The following is a 16,912-nucleotide window of genomic DNA, read 5'->3' as shown; positions in this document are numbered from 1 at the left end:
GATTGATCCAATGAAACATTGCATTTCTGTTCAAACATTTGTATCAGTTTATTAATACATTTTCAAGTTCATAACTGTGCACTCTCCTCAAACAATAGATTGGTATTCTTTTACTGTAATCGCTACTGTAAATTGGACAGTGCAGTTAGATTAGCAAGAATTTAAGCTTTCTACCAATATCAGTTATGTCTATGTCCTGGAAAATGTTCTTGTTACTAACAACCTCATGCTAATCGCACTAGCCAACGTAAGCTCAACTGTCCCGTGGGGGACCCAAAGATCCTGTAGAGGTTTTTAAACAATGTTCCTCTAATGCTGTGTATGCTACAAGGAGGAACGGCTACAGAATATGTTTGTTTTCAGAGTACCCCTCTGGACCACAGACAGTACTGTAGCGTCCATCTGAGAAGACACCTACCGAGAGCCAGTATTTATTCGTCTCCTGAAACACATAACTCTGACCTGACATCATGCAGGAAACAGCTGCATGTGGGCTTTAGCACTAACTTAGTAACCCTGAGTGTGTGTGTGTGTGCAGGTGTGTGGGTCTGTGTGTCTCCTCCTCCAAATCATATTAGCAGGACTTGTGTAACAGTCCAAGACTTGCCCTCTTGCCCCCAAAAGCACTGTTCTAAGGGTGGTCTTTTGCCACTTTCTGTATACTGGGGCAGTAATGTCATGCTATGGGGTTAATTATGGGGTATGGGGAATTAGGGGGCAGTAATGTTATGCTATGGGGTTAATTAGGGGTATGGGGATCTAGGGGGCAGTAATGTCATGATTTGGGGTTAATTAGGGGGTATGGGGATCTAGGGGCAGTAATGTCATGCTATGGGGTTATTTAGAAGGTATGTTGCACAAGGGGGCAGTAAAATCATGCTATGGGATTAATTAGGGGCTATGGGGCTCTCGGGGCAGTAATGTCATGCTATGGGGTTAATTATGGGGTATGGGGAATTAGGGGGCAGTAATGTCATGATATGGGGTTAATTAGGGGTATGGGGATCTAGCGGGCAGTAATGTCATGTTATGGGGTTAATTAGTTATGGGGTTAATTAGGGGTACAGGGCTCTAGGGGGCAGCGGAAGGCGTTATGCGAGTCAGTGCACAATCATTATTTTAAAGCTTTGTTCGATTTTTCTCCAACCCATTGCCGAACAACCCTCCTCTTCTGTACTGGGGAGCGTCATTATTAAACAACCCTCCTCTTCTGTACTGGGGAGCGTTATTATTAAACAACCCTCTTCTCTACTAAAGGAGCGTCATTATTAAACAACCCTCCTCTTCTGTACTGGGGAGCATCATTATTAAACAACCCTCCTCTTCTGTACTGGGGAGCGTCATTATTAAACAGCCCTCCTCTTCTGTACTGGGGAGCGTCATTATTAAACAACCCTCCTCTTCTGTACTGGGGAGCGTCATTATTAAACAACCCTCCTCTTCTGTACTAATTATTAAACAACCCCTCTTCTCTACTAAAGGAGCGTCATTATTAAACAACCCTCCTCTTCTGTACTGGGGAGCGTCATTATTAAACAACCCTCCTCTTCTGTACTGGGGAGCGTCATTATTAAACAACCCTCCTCTTCTGTACTGGGGAGCGTCATTATTAAACAACCCTCCTCTTCTGTACTGGGGAGCGTCATTATTAAACAACCCTCCTCTTCTGTACTGGGGAGCGTCATTATTAAACAACCCTCCTCTTCTGTACTGGGGAGCGTCATTATTAAACAACCCTCCTCTTCTGTACTGGGGAGCGTCATTATTAAACAACCCTCCTCTTCTGTACTGGGGAGCGTCATTATTAAACAACCCTCCTCTTCTGTACTGGGGAGCGTCATTATTAAACAACCCTCCTCTTCTGTACTGGGGAGCGTCATTATTAAACAACCCTCCTCTTCTGTACTGGGGAGCGTCATTATTAAACAACCCTCCTCTTCTGTACTGGGGAGCGTCATTATTAAACAAACCTCCTCTTCTGTACTGGGGAGCATCATTATTAAACAACCCTCCTCTTCTGTACTGGGAGCGTCATTATTAAACAACCCTCCTCTTCTGTACTGGGGAGCGTCATTATTAAACAACCCCTCTTCTGTACTGGGGAGCGTCATTATTAAACAAACCTCCTCTTCTGTACTGGGGAGCATCATTGCTGAACACACTCCAGAGTTTCCAGGGCAGTGACGCTCCCCAGTACAGAATCATCAACATTTTAGTCATTTAGCAAACACTCTTATCCAGAGCGACATCCAGGAGAAGGGCACAGACAGATTTTTCACCTAGTCGGCCCAGGGATTCAAACCAGCAACCTTTTGGTTATTGGTCCAATGCTGTTAACCGCTAGGCTACAACATATCTCAGCATACACCGTACAGTACACAGGTGGTCTTACCGTGGAGATTTCTCGTTGAGCGTGTTGCTGCCCTGCAGGTCCGACAGCGGTGTTCGTAGACTCTTTCTGACCACACCTGAGCCGGGAGAGACAGGGAAGGAGGAGAACACAACAAGGTGAGAGGACACGCAAAGATGGACCAGGCCAGACCCAGACCAATGTTAGACCCCAGGACAATACCAGTTCTAACTCAGTGGACAGAACTGGGCTGTTTCTGGTTGTAATGATGTCATAATGACAGTTACATGTATCCAAATGTCTGATTTAAATCGGGTTATATAGTGCTAAAAATAATGGAGGTTAACAGTGAGTTTGGCTGTTAGCGTGGTTGTGAGAATTATGGAAGTCTGGAAGATCCACTTTGGAAGCGTTACTCAGTTTAGTTTGGACTAATGATTAACAAAGGTTTTAGTTCACAAACACTTAAAGACAGTTATTGGAAACATGCCTTTGATAATTGGGAAGGTCCAACACTAAGAACCACGATTCTAACTCCCCAAAAACCAAATGTTTATATAAACCCATGATTCATCCTGATATTCCAAGAAACATCTATTTTCTCAGAAGATGGTATTCTATGAAGAATTGCATGACGATATACATGAGGGGAGAATCTATGACTTTGTGGTCAAATATCCAAACATGCCAAATATAATTGAGCTGAACTGTTGCATTTAAAAGAACAATGGGTGCTTCTGGATCATGTTTAAATGAACCATTGTAGCTCTGAAGTCAAAATATACATACACTCAATTCAGAGGCACCTATTTGAGTGAGATATTGTTGGCCTCCAATGGGCGAAAACAAACCGGTTTTGTCAGGAAAGCATTTTTCAATAACTGTGACGGCTGTGTTTTTGGCAGCTGTGCGTTTTCCCTCAATCTGATTGGCTTATGACCGTTGGCAGAGGAGATGTAATCCATACACCAACATTCCATCTTCAAGTGGTGAAACCTCTGCCAATCACACACAGTGAGAGAAAACAGAGCATCCTAGAAAGCATCCCATCACTGAGAAAGTGATTTGAAGTGAACTACATTCTAGCGATTCATTTCAGACTGGTTGAAGGCTGTAGGCCATTTGGTTTTCAGTATCATCAGTATGTTCTGCTATATCCGGCGCTGTTGAAGGGTAAAGAGAAGAAAATACAGTTGGCTACAAGCTCTTAAAAACTGTGCTTGGTGTGGACTTGATGTTGAACAACCTTGTGTATTTTTTTAGAACACTTGAAGAGGGATATTATTGAAAAACCCTGAAGAATGTGTTATTTTTTCTAGAACAATTGAATGATATTATTGGTTTGTGTGTGAATAGGTTAGTTAGATTTACATGAGGGTGAGATGGAGGGACGGAAACGCCTCCATCCCACACCCCCCATCCCTTACATGGACACCCTACCCGTCCAGATCGGCCCCTAGACCCTACCCGTCCAGACCGGCCCCTAGACCCTACCCGTCCAGATCGGCCCCTAGACCCTACCTGTGGGCACTTCAAGTAGATCTGAGATGATTGAAATATGGTAACAGGATAAGCATAAACAAACAATATGGTAATAGCACAACCATGCCCTCTGATAGGCTAGATGTTCTCTATATTTCATTTAGAGGTGTGTGTGTGTTGTGGGGGGGGGGGGTGCAGACTAGTGACATGGTGGACCAGTGGGTTGACCCTTGATCTACGCCCCTGAGCAGGTACCAGGGCAGGGTAACAGGCCAGGGCCACCAGGGCAACATGGTGACAACACTGCATGTGTCTGTGGTGGTGGAGACTAGTGGTGTTACTGTGTCTTGCCCCAGACCACAGCTTGGATTAAACAGGAAGTTAGAGTGCCTGTCACCATGCTAACAGGACCGTTCAGTGCTGGGTCGCCCCACAAACACAGAGTTAGTGAGAAGGTGTGGGGGGGGGGACTAGCATAGGCACATACTAGATCACATGCAAGACTGGCTGTTAAGACACATACAGGTGCATGCAGAGATTGGGGGAGAGGAGACCAACAAGCATCTAATTTAATGGAAGGATGAATAGAAACATTATGCCTTCTTGGTCCACCTACTAAATATCTAGACAGTACAGGTGGATGACAAATGCTGTGGAACTAAACTCATGATTTTAATGAAGAATAAACAAGAGATCTTGGGGTTTTAAATGAGTTCCCCCTCACAAAAATGATATCTAAAGAATGCTATAATTCAACTCCATCATAATGTTTATTTACTAAAATGTCTCTGGTCTGATGCTGTTGGTCTACCTCACCCCTACGGTTACCCCTCACAGTTGCATGAACGTGAGGAGAGAGGGTTATTGTGGGAAATGCAGTCTTACTGTACTTCTCCTCTTTGCACCTCTGCAGGATCTCTAAACTTCTCTGATGCACAGGGTGATGCAGAAAGCTAAAACTATCCACACTGCACAAAACTGCACAGGGAGCAGCGGCATCATGCCCTTGGGAAGCAAAACAAAAGAGAAGAAAAAAAAAAGAAAAAAAAGAAAGAGAGAAAAGACAGATTAGACAGCAGGAAGAATGAAGAGCAGCAGACTACAAGAGAGATACCTGCCAGACGTTCAGGAGAGAGGATATACACTACATTCAAACTGCAGTTGGGGTCAGAGGTGGGATCCGTTGTGGTTCTAGGAGGGTGAGTTTGACTAACGGTGACAGAGTTAACCTGTAGGCTATTTCCCCTCCTTCACCCGCTGTCAGCTTTAGGAGATCATGATGTCACCAGTGATGTCCCCTTTGACAGTGTTACATTTACATTTGGAGTGAGCGCATTTCTGAATGAGTAATCAAAGAATTTGAACATTGAGTCATTTTTCTGACACACATTTCTGTCAATTGGTATGGGGCCCCTGCAGTTGGTATTGACGCTCATAGGGAAATTAATCAATGTCTTTACTGCTTTGTCAGCATGGAAGCTAGAAGTTACACTATGTTAATTAAAGTGTGTTTAGGAATCAAAAAGGCTATATTTGGTTATCTAGGAGTATACAGTTTATATGGCTGAATCACAATGTCAATGTGTCTATGTTCAGTGCAGGCAGACAAGAAGTAGCACCACTGTAGACTAAAGGGTTGAGGGACAGAAGGCACCACTGTAGACTAAAGGGTTGAGGTACAGAAGGCACCACTGTAGACTAAAGGGTTGAGGACAGAAGGCACCACTGTAGACTAAAGGGTTGAGGGACAGAAGGCACCACTGTAGAGTAAAGGGTTGAAGGACAGAAGGCACCACTGTAGACTAAAGGTTTTCGGTACAGAAGGCACCACTGTATAGTAAAGGGTTGAGGGACAGAAGGCACCACTGTAGACTAAAGGGTTGAGGGACAGAAGGCACCACTGTAGAGTAAAGGGTTGAGGGACAGAAGGCACCACTGTAGACTAAAGGGTTTCGGGACAGAAGGCACTACTGTAGACTAAAGGTTTTCGGTACAGAAGGCACCACTGTATAGTAAAGGGTTGAGGGACAGAAGGCACCACTGTAGACTAAAGGGTTGAGGGACAGAAGGCACCACTGTAGACTAAAGGGTTGAGGGACAGAAGGCACCACTGTAGACTAAAGGGTTTCGGGACAGAAGGCACCACTGTAGACTAAAGGGTTGAGGGACAGAAGGCACCACTGTAGACTAAAGGGTTGAGGGACAGAAGGCACCACTGTAGAGTAAAGGGTTGAGGGACAGAAGGCACCACTGTAGAGTAAAGGGTTGAGGGACAGAAGGCACCACTGTAGACTAAAGGGTTGTGGGACAGAAGGCACCACTGTAGACTATAGAGTTGAGGGACAGAAGGCACCACTGTAGACTAAAGGGTTGAGGGACAGAAGGCACCACTGTACACTAAAGGGTTTAGGGACAGAAGGCACCACTGTAGACTAAAGGTTTTCGGTACAGAAGGCACCACTGTATAGTAAAAGGTTGAGGGACAGAAGGCACCACTGTAGACTAAAGGGTTGAGGGACAGAAGGCACCACTGTAGACTAAAGGGTTGAGGGACAGAAGGCACCACTGTAGAGTAAAGGGTTGAGGGACAGAAGGCACCACTGTAGAGTAAAGGGTTGAGGGACAGAAGGCACCACTGTAGACTAAAGGGTTGAGGGACAGAAGGCACCACTGTAGACTAAAGGGTTGAGGGACAGAAGGCACCACTGTAGAGTAAAGCATTGAGGGACAGAAGGCACCACTGTAGAGTAAAGGGTTGAGGGACAGAAGGCACCACTGTAGACTAAAGGGTTGAGGGACAGAAGGCACCACTGTAGAGTAAAGGGTTGAGGGACAGAAGGCACCACTGTAGACTAAAGGGTTGAGGGACAGAAGGCACCACTGTAGACTAAAGGGTTGAGGGACAGAAGGCACCACTGTAGACTAAAGGGTTGAGGGACAGAAGGCACCACTGTAGACTAAAGGGTTGAGGGACAGAAGGCACCACTGTAGACTAAAGGGTTGAGGGACAGAAGGCACCACTGTAGAGTAAAGGGTTGAGGGACAGAAGGCACCACTGTAGACTAAAGGGTTGAGGGACAGAAGGCACCACTGTAGAGTAAAGGGTTGAGGGACAGAAGGCACCACTGTAGAGTAAAGGGTTGAGGGACAGAAGGCACCACTGTAGACTAATGGGTTGAGGGACAGAAGGCACCACTGTAGAGTAAAGCGTTGAGGGACAGAAGGCACCACTGTAGACTAATGGGTTGAGGGACAGAAGGCACCACTGTAGAGTAAAGCGTTGAGGGACAGAAGGCACCACTGTAGAGTAAAGGGTTGAGGGACAGAAGGCACCACTGTAGACTATAGAGTTGAGGGACAGAAGGCACCACTGTAGACTAAAGGGTTGAGGGACAGAAGGCACCACTGTAGAGTAAAGCGTTGAGGGACAGAAGGCACCACTGTAGAGTAAAGGGTTGAGGGACAGAAGGCACCACTGTAGACTATAGAGTTGAGGGACAGAAGGCACCACTGTAGACTATAGAGTTGAGGGACAGAAGGCACCACTGTAGACTAAAGGGTTTCGGGACAGAAGGCACCACTGTAGACTAAAGGGTTGAGGGACAGAAGGCACCACTGTAGACTATAGAGTTGAGGGACAGAAGGCACCACTGTAGACTAAAGGGTTGAGGGACAGAAGGCACCACTGTAGACTATAGAGTTGAGGGACAGAAGGCACCACTGTAGACTAAAGGGTTGAGGGACAGAAGGCAGTCATATAGAGTGGAAGCTAGCAGAGCTAGCTACTGAATGCAGGACAGTACTACCAGCACTAGGCACACACACTACAGTATACAAACAGAGGGGTGTATGGGACACAGCATGTGCCCTGGCTGCACTGGGGTCCACACGCACAGACACACGCCTCATAATTTACAGCTCCATAACTTCTGTATGCCTTATGACTGGTGTACTTGAATTAAAGGGACATTTCATAATGTTTCAACTTCATCATCTACAGCACCACGTGTGAAAATGATGCGTTTATGTTTTTTGTAGTAAAAAATGTAGCAATATTTTTTTTTCTCCAATGACATCATTGGCGTGCATCATTTTAACCAATTATGAGTAGGCATTTCCTTCTAATTGCTTACTAATTGTCTACGAAGGCTTGATTAAAAATAACAAACCAATTAGTAGGCAATGCCTACTCATAACTGGTTAAAATCCGATGATGCACAGCAATGATGTGCATCATTTCTCCCTCAAAAAAAATGTCCTTGAGAGGAGGGGAAACGTGCAATATTCACATATGTTGACGTTTGGGTAGTGCTGGAGAGGATGAAGTAACAAATATATATACATTTCCCTTTAAAAAGGAGCCTAAAGGGGGAAAAAGGACCCAGGAGCCTAAAGGGGGAAAAAGGACCCAGGAGCCTAAAGGGGGAAAAAGGACCCAGGAGCCTAAAGGGGGAAAAGGACCCAGGAGCCTAAAGGGGGAAAAAGGACCCAGGAGCCTAACGGGGGAAAAGGACCCAGGAGCCTAGGAACCTAAAGGGGGAAAAGGACCCAGGAGCCTAAAGGGGGAAAGGACCCAGGAGCCTAAAGGGGAAAAGGACCCAGGAGCCTAAAGGGGGAAAAGGACCCAGGAGCCTAAAGGGGGGAAAAGGACCCAGGAACCTAAAGGGGGGAAAAGGACCCAGGAACCTAAAGGGGGGAAAAGGACCCAGGAGCCTAACGGGGGAAAAGGACCCAGGAGCCTAAAGGGGGAAAAGGACCCAGGAGCCTAACGGGTGAAAAGGACCCAGGAACCTAACGGGGGAAAAGGACTCAGTGTGCAGCACACTCACCAGTCTTCCTGTGTACGTGTCTCTTCCCAGACTCCCTGAAAGCCACCATGGCTCTGAAGAAGGCTCTGAGGACAGCCCAGCGGAAGGTGGCTGGGGGGTCGATGCCCATCAGGCCACAGACGAAGGCGTTTTTGCTGCTCTTCAGTAGGGCCACGATGTCCGGACGCATATGGTCCGTATTCTTCTCCCGGAAGTCCTGGGTGGGGATACGTGAGTGTGATAGAGAGACAGAGATAAAAAAAAGAGTGTGAGTGAGAGCAAGAGAAAGAGAGGGAGAACAAGGGAGAGAGTGTATTTTTGTGAGAGAGAGAGACAGAGAAAGGGAGAGTATGGGTGCATGAGAGAGAAAGAGCGAGAGAATAGCTAAGCATTGCACTCAGTTCACCCTCAGTTTAACGTACACATAAGCTCAGCTTCAATTCACCTTTCAGCTTTTTAATTTCCTCTCTAGGGGAAAAGGACCCAGGAACCTGAGACTTTCATTGGAACAGGTAGGCAGCTTCTTGTATGGCTGAACTCCTGAGGTTTCCAAAACCATGTCCCTAAAGAAGCCCTGTCATAGAGGATGGACTCGGTTTGAACTGGATTGCAACACCACTAATTAAAACCTTTCTTAATGAAACTCTCCGCAGGGTAATTATATTGATTGATCCCTCATATATTGCCAATGTGGTTCCAACCAAGCTGTGAAATGTTACTTGGACTCTGTTCCATCCAAACACAACAATAGTAAATCCCATGGAAATGAACAGGTTGAATGAGTGCAAGAGAGAATGAAGCGTTTGTAGTTCGCAGGAGACGACACAGAAACCAGTTGAGCGAAACACGACTGCCCAGACCTGCACAATGTGTGACATATTCCTGGTTGCCAAGTCTGAGGTCTGGGTTATAGGAGAGTGATTAACAAATCATCCTGTACAGGTATGTGTAAGTCTTCACAGCCCATTACTGTGTGTGTGTGTGTGTGTGTGTGTGCCTGCCAGCTACAGCATACTGTATGACCAAATGCATGAAACATATTGCCTGACTTGAATTACACCCCCCCCCCCCCACACACTGAGGTAACCCCTATATCCTTAACACTGCCGTGCTAACCTGAACCATGCTGGCTCTGATGTTCTCTTTTCACATGGTCCTTTCCAGGAGTATACCTGCCAGAGTAAACAGTAGTTTGTCCTACAGACATTTCTATTCCACTCAATGGATAGATTTAAGCTAGGACGCTATGACACACACATGAAGCTCTTGTTGACCCAGACAGTCAGACACTGACCTTGACCCCGTATTTGACCTTGCCGGCGTAGTGGCGGATGATGAAGGCGGGCTCCATGACGGCGGGGAACTCAATGTAGCCGTTGCCCTCATGCTGCCGCTTGAACTTGTCCAGCAGAGTCTGGTTAGAGGCCTGGGGGAAGCTGGGACAAGGACGGCAGGGGGGTTGGTGTCATCATGTCTCAGGGAGGATCATAATGCATACACATGCAGGAACACAGAGACACATGCAGGAACACGAGCAGAGACACGAGCAGAAACACGAGCAGAGACACGAGCAGAGACACGAGCAGAGACACGAGCAGAGACACACGCAGAAACACGAGCAGAGACACACGCAGAAACACGAGCAGAGACACACGCAGAAACACGAGCAGAGACACACGCAGAAACACGAGCAGAGACACACGCAGAACACAGAGACACACGCAGGAACACAGAGACACGCCAAGTCTGAGGTCTGGGTTATAGAGAAACACAGAGACACGCGCAGGAACACAGAGACACATACGCAGGAACACAGAGACACACGCAGGAACACAGAGACACGCGCAGGAACACAGAGACACGCGCAGGAACACAGAGACACGCGCAGGAACACAGAGACACGCGCAGGAACACAGAGACACGCGCAGGAACATAGAGACACGCGCAGGAACATAGAGACACGCGCAGGAACACAGAGACACGCGCAGGAACACAGAGACACGCGCAGGAACACAGAGACACGCGCAGGAACACAGAGACACGCGCAGGAACACAGAGACACGCGCAGGAACACAGAGACACGCGCAGGAACACAGAGACACGCGCAGGAACACAGAGACACGCGCAGGAACACAGAGACACGCGCAGGAACACAGAGACACGCACACGCAGGATCACAGAGACACGCGCAGGAACACAGAGACACGCGCAGGAACACAGAGACACGCGCAGGAACACAGAGACACACGCAGGAACACAGAGACACACGCAGGAACACAGAGACACACGCAGGAACACAGAGACACAAGCAGAAACACAGCGACACAAGCAGGAACACAGCGACACAAGCAGGAACACAGCGACACAAGCAGGAACACAGCGACACAAGCAGGAACACAGCGACACAAGCAGGAACACAGCGACACAAGCAGGAACACAGAGACACAAGCAGGAACACAGCGACACAAGCAGGAACACAGCGACACAAGCAGGAAGACAGCGACACAAGCAGGAACACAGCGACACAAGCAGGAACACAGAGACACAAGCAGGAACACCGACAGACACCTATTCATTCCGCTCCCCTCTTCTGGTCCCTATTAAATAATGATTCTGATTATACAGGAGCACAAAGACTTACGGGTGGTTCCAACATCCATAGAATGGAGTCACCCTTGAACACTGACGTAAGGTCAGTTTTATATTTCCCCCGATAATGGCTAAGGCAAGGATTAATGGAGGGTGAGCTGATCTTAGATTTACACCTAAGAGTCAAACTCTCCCCATAGGGAGAATGTGGTTGTCCAGAGGAGGACGATAAACTCCTGCTTTCTCTCATGCCTTTAGAGACGCTGCACAGCAGTCCCCTGCCAGAAACGTTCACAGTAAACCAACAGCTTACAGGAAGAGGACAGGAAGAGTGGGACAGGGGGAGGCTAAGGGGAACTTGAGCTATGAAAAATACAGAGCGCCAGGGACTCGATTTCCAGCTATTTCAAGTGGGAGGAATTCAGTGTGTCAGTGTCCAGATCAGGAAGAAGCAGACCATTTAGTTACAGCACATGGAGAGGGAATTACCAGGATGTCGTACTGAAACAAAATGTCAAATTTCAGCCATGCTTATGAATGAATTCAAATATGCTTATTAAAATGGTCTGTCATCAGACAAGGACTGTTAGGATATCAGGTTATGTATATTTTAAGACTTCATAGAGTCTGCATTATGATGCGACCTGAATATCTCCCATTACAGAGTATCATTGTTCTCCACTATAACATCACCTAGTCAGTCTTACGGAGCGGAATCACTGGTCGTATTTTGACCCAGGTCTGACAGAGAGCGAGAGAGAGAGAGGTCTAATCGACTCACTTGGACTCCTCATCCAGCAGGTGGAGCAGCGCAGTGGGCTTCTTACTGATGAGGTTGATGCAGCCTGTGTTGTCGATGTAGTCAATGTTGTGCCAGCTGATGCCCTCCGCCCTGTACTCCTCCTATACCATCAAATAAAATGTTATTTGTCACATGTGCGGAAAACAACAGGTTACCGTGAAATGCGTACTTAAAAGCACTTAACCAACAATGCAGTTAAGAAAACATATTTTTTTAATCAAGTAAAATGAAAATAATAAGGCTATATACAGGGGTACCGAGTCAATGTGCGGGGGTACATGTTAGTCGAGGTCATTTGAACATGTAGGTAGGCGTAAAATGACTATGCATAGATAATAAACAAGGGGGGGGGGGGGTCAATACAAATAGTCCAGGTGGCCATTTGATGGATTAATTGAACACTGAGCTGTAGTCAATGAACAGCATTCTCACATGTGTTCCTTTTGTCCAGGTGGGAAAGGGCAGTGTGGAGTGCAACAGAGAACGCGTCATCTGTTGGGGCGGTGTGGGAATTGGACTGGGTCTAGGGTTTCCGGGATGAACAAATAGAAACATGAAGATGTGACCTCACAATGCTATGGTTCAACACTCAAGGGTTTGGTCCTAGTTAAGAATCTTACCAACTCGTACTAAATACCACTGAGCCCCATAACATTGTATGGGACATCCCTCTTCTATGCTGTCTAAGTTCTACAGAGGTTTGGGTTGTCTGCCATAACTGCAGAGGCAGAACACTATGCATATGATAGTGGAACAGGGGATAGTCCTGACAAACATCAATCACACAACCGTCATTCACAGCCTACATCACACATTTCATCCCAAGGACAGCTAAAACAAGATTGTGGCCTGTACTCTAACTGTGTTTCTTCACTCTTGGCACTGGAGGTTGGTCCCACCTTAATTGGGGAGGACGAGCTCTTGGTAATGGCTGGAGTGGAATAGGTGGAATGCTAGTAGCAGTGTTCCAGTAGTAGTGTCGATACTGGGCCTGAACAAACAAAACAACAGTGTTCCAGTAGTAGTGTCGATACTGGGCCTGAACAAACAAAACAACAGTGTTCCAGTAGTAGTTTCGATACTGGGCCTGAACAAACAAAACCACAGTGTTCCAGTAGTGGTTTCGATACTGGGCCTGAACAAACAAAACAACAGTGTTCCAGTAGTAGTGTCGATACTGGGCCTGAACAAACAAAACAACAGTGTTCCAGTAGTAGTGTCGATACTGGGCCTGAACAAACAAAACAACAGTGTTCCAGTAGTAGTTTCGATACTGGGCCTGAACAAACAAAACAACAGTGTTCCAGTAGTAGTGTCGATACTGGGCCTGAACAAACAAAACAACAGTGTTCCAGTAGTAGTGTCGATACTGGGCCTGAACAAACAAAACAACAGTGTTCCAGTAGTAGTGTCGATACTGGGCCTGAACAAACAAAACAACAGTGTTCCAGTAGTAGTGTCTTTCCCTGTTAGGCTAGAACACAGCACAACCCTTCCCTGTGCTGTGCTGTGCCTGCCTGGACCACCGTGCTGTGCTGTGCCAGCCTGGACCACCGTGCTGTGCTGTGCCAGCCTGGACCACTTTGCGGTTTAATAATATGAAAAGCATTCTTAGCATTTTGCAGTGTTTCTCCCCTACTGCACGTTGTTTCCTTGACTCGCTGGGGAAAAGAACGGAGCGATAAAGGGCTATAATCCCAGTGAGAGTTTCATCAAATCAATGGAGCCTCCTTTCCCCTCCTCTCTATTAGCCAAAACACACACAGTCAGCTGAACAAACCAGTCAATCTGTTATCCCTCTGCCCTCGCAAATAACGACGGGGAAATACCAGAACCAACCTCATTGGTGGCAGCATGGGCACAGAAACAATAACCTCACACGGTGCTTTATGATCCCAGTCTGCAGAAGAATGGAATGAACCAACGGCCCAGTCCTTCAATGCTTAACAAACATGTTCATATTAGCCAGCCATGAACATTGTACTGACAGTGTTCATGGTTAGACTTTGGGAAAGGGGAGCTGATCCTAGATCTGTGCCTAAAAAGGGACCATATATATGTATTGTGTTTACACCACAAACACTGAACAAGGTCCTATAAAATGTTGTTGTGGATATTTCCCATATGGTAGGCTCAGGCTGATGTGTAACTGAATGGCATAGTGCATACAGCATCTGCTATGTTTGTCTGTTAACCTCCATCTCTATTCTGCTTCCCTCTCCTGACTCCATCACGTCTCCTTCAGTGAGCCTAGATCTATCCAACAACCTGAATGAACCCTGGTAGCACATGGAAAAAACAGAAAATTACATTTACAAGATCTCTATAAAATGGTAAAAACACATACCAAACCACATACCATTAAATTTATAATGAGCGCTCATGTGTGTGTGTGTGTGTGTGTGTGTGTGTGTGTGTACACACACAAGTGTGTGATGTGTCTTACGATTCCAAGAATCCCTTCAGTGTGTAGTGATTTATGATGGTGATGTCATGCCTGCCAGATGTAGCTGGAGATGAGCCAACTTGACGTCTGGACACTTTGTCCCCCCCGTCTCTTGTTCCAACGCACACACACACACACATTTCCTTTCATTGAGGGGCAACTAGCACCTCCCCTCGCACTGTCAGAGTTACCCAACACAAAGGAAACGGCTCAGTCCAACAATATTCAAAGGACTTGGCAAATGCAAATACAGGCTAGCTGAATATCTCTTTAGACAGAATACTTATGGGGGGAAAAAATCTCCTTGATGCCACCTTGATATTGTCTCCATGTTGATCTGTCATCTATTAGGGCCATCACTAGGCCTTCACAATGCAGCCTCTCATCTCTTTGGTTTCCTACAACTAGATGTGCAGGTCAGTCACGCTATCACAACAATACAATCCAGATATGCAAATAAATCCCCTGCTTTATTCAATTTCCCATGAGCACAAATAACCTGCCATCTGCTGATGTCGAGCCCTTGAACAATGCTAGAACGGTTCTACACCGTGGCTGACCCTGCCTCCAAACCATGGTACATAACCCAGTCCTTATTTTCTGTTAACCAGAGGACTTGGACGTCTCCAAATGGGACCTTCCTGTCAAGTAAAGCACTGGGCAAAACATGCCTGGAGAACGACGGTGAGTGCTTGGAAAAGGTCAAGCATTAGAATCGATGATCCTTGTGCTACTCAAGCAGGTCACATTCACAGCCCGATTCTTGGATGTCAACACGGTCACACATTGATGATGGGCTGGTGTGTTCTCATTCTAACAGGGTTTGAACATGCCTGTCTGCACAGAGAGCCTTTTAGTGGGACTTACAGGATCATACAATATGGAGACATTTTCTAGTCAATCATTATCATGGACTTTGAGGGCAAGTTGGTGCTTTATAGACTATGACTTCAATCAGCCCCAGTTCAGTCAGTAAAACCATCAAGGCCCATGCTGTGTTTACAGTATAAACATCAACTTCAGCACAGCGTAACAACACGAGGCAAGATGATCAACACGATAGTGGTTAGCTAATAGCAGCATGAAGACTGTTGACCCTGCTAGCTGGCTGTGTACAGTACAGTAGACCACCATACTAGCTGGCTGTGTACAGTAGGCCACCATGCTGTTCATTGAGTGTGAATGGACCATAAACACTGCTCTAATGACAGTCCTGCTCTATGTTGCCAGCAGTGGTTTAGACATCTGATGGTTTGCCAACACTTAGAGTGTGGAGTTATTAGCTGATATGACAGTCACTGGGGAGTGAGACGCTGCAGCCTGCTGAATGACGCACTCCACCCGCTCTCTGGAGGAATTCAGGCCACGCACACGCACACACACCTCTCTCTTATAGCAAAGCCTCTACGAGAATGTGCATGCCTGGGATGTCTCAATTTTTTTTTAAAGAATTTGCATTTATAAGATCAAAATATTTATTTTCTAAAGGTAGCAGATAAGCACATGACCACCATAAACGGTAGTAGATAAGGACATTTACAACCACCAGAAACGGTAGTGGATAAGGACATTTACAACCACCAGAAACGGTAGTGGATAATGACATTTACAACCACCAGAAACGGTAGTGGATAAGGACATTTACAACCACCAGAAACGGTAGTGGATAAGGACATTTACAACCACCAGAAACGGTAGTGGATAAGGACATTTACAACCACCAGAAACGGTAGTGGATAAGGACATTTACAACCACCAGAAACGGTAGTGGATAAGGACATTTACAACCACCAGAAACGGTAGTGGATAAGGACATTTACAACCACCAGAAACGGTAGTGGATAAAGACATTTATAACCACCAGAAACGGTAGTGGATAAGGACATTTACAACCACCAGAAACGGTAGGGGATAAGGACATTCACAACCACCAGAAAAATGTCTGCCTGCTTATGACAAGCAGCACGTGGTTGCTTTAGTACATTCTTATGAGTATTGAGTTCAGAACTATACCAGAGTATTGTCTTGTTCACTTCAGTTCAGAACTACAGTGCCAGTCTAAAGTTTGGACACACCTACTCATTCCAGGGTTTTTCTTTATCTTTATTATTTTCTACATTGTAGAATAATTAGTCAAGACCAATGCCAAGAGTGAGCAAAGCTGTCATCAAGGCAAAGGGTGGCTACTTTGAAGAATCTCAAATATAGAATATATTTTGATTTGTTTAACACTTTTGGGTTACTATATGATTCCACATGTGTTATTTCATAGTTTTGATGTCTTTAGTATTATTCTACAATGTAGAAAATAGTAAAAATAAAGAAAAACCCTTGAATGAGTAGGTGTGTCCAAACTTTTGACTGGTACTGTATACCAGAGTATTCTTGATTGAGCGCTAACAGTTCAGAACTATACCAGAGTATTGTCTTGATTG

General features: G+C 46.1%; 1 protein-coding gene across 1 annotated transcript in view; it reads right to left on the bottom strand.

Annotated features, from left to right (window-relative positions):
* Window positions 1–16,912, bottom strand: part of LOC135533586 (unconventional myosin-IXAa-like) — a gene marked incomplete at its 3' end in the record, with an annotated part of 62,747 nt that overhangs the window by 26,569 nt on the left and 19,266 nt on the right. The window contains exons 6-11 of the mRNA XM_064960874.1: window positions 12,464–12,554; window positions 12,011–12,132; window positions 9,935–10,076; window positions 8,662–8,857; window positions 4,718–4,837; window positions 2,393–2,468 (exon numbers count right to left, since the gene is read on the bottom strand). Of these exons, the coding sequence (XP_064816946.1) occupies window positions 2,393–2,468; window positions 4,718–4,837; window positions 8,662–8,857; window positions 9,935–10,076; window positions 12,011–12,132; window positions 12,464–12,554 (747 nt within the window). The remainder of the gene's footprint in view (window positions 1–2,392; window positions 2,469–4,717; window positions 4,838–8,661; window positions 8,858–9,934; window positions 10,077–12,010; window positions 12,133–12,463; window positions 12,555–16,912) is intronic.

The sequence above is a fragment of the Oncorhynchus masou genome, unplaced genomic scaffold (assembly GCF_036934945.1).
Source record: "Oncorhynchus masou masou isolate Uvic2021 unplaced genomic scaffold, UVic_Omas_1.1 unplaced_scaffold_2478, whole genome shotgun sequence".
Lineage (NCBI taxonomy): Eukaryota > Metazoa > Chordata > Actinopteri > Salmoniformes > Salmonidae > Oncorhynchus > Oncorhynchus masou.
Note: the sequence above shows the minus strand (reverse complement) of the source record. Positions and strands in the feature narration are given on the sequence as shown.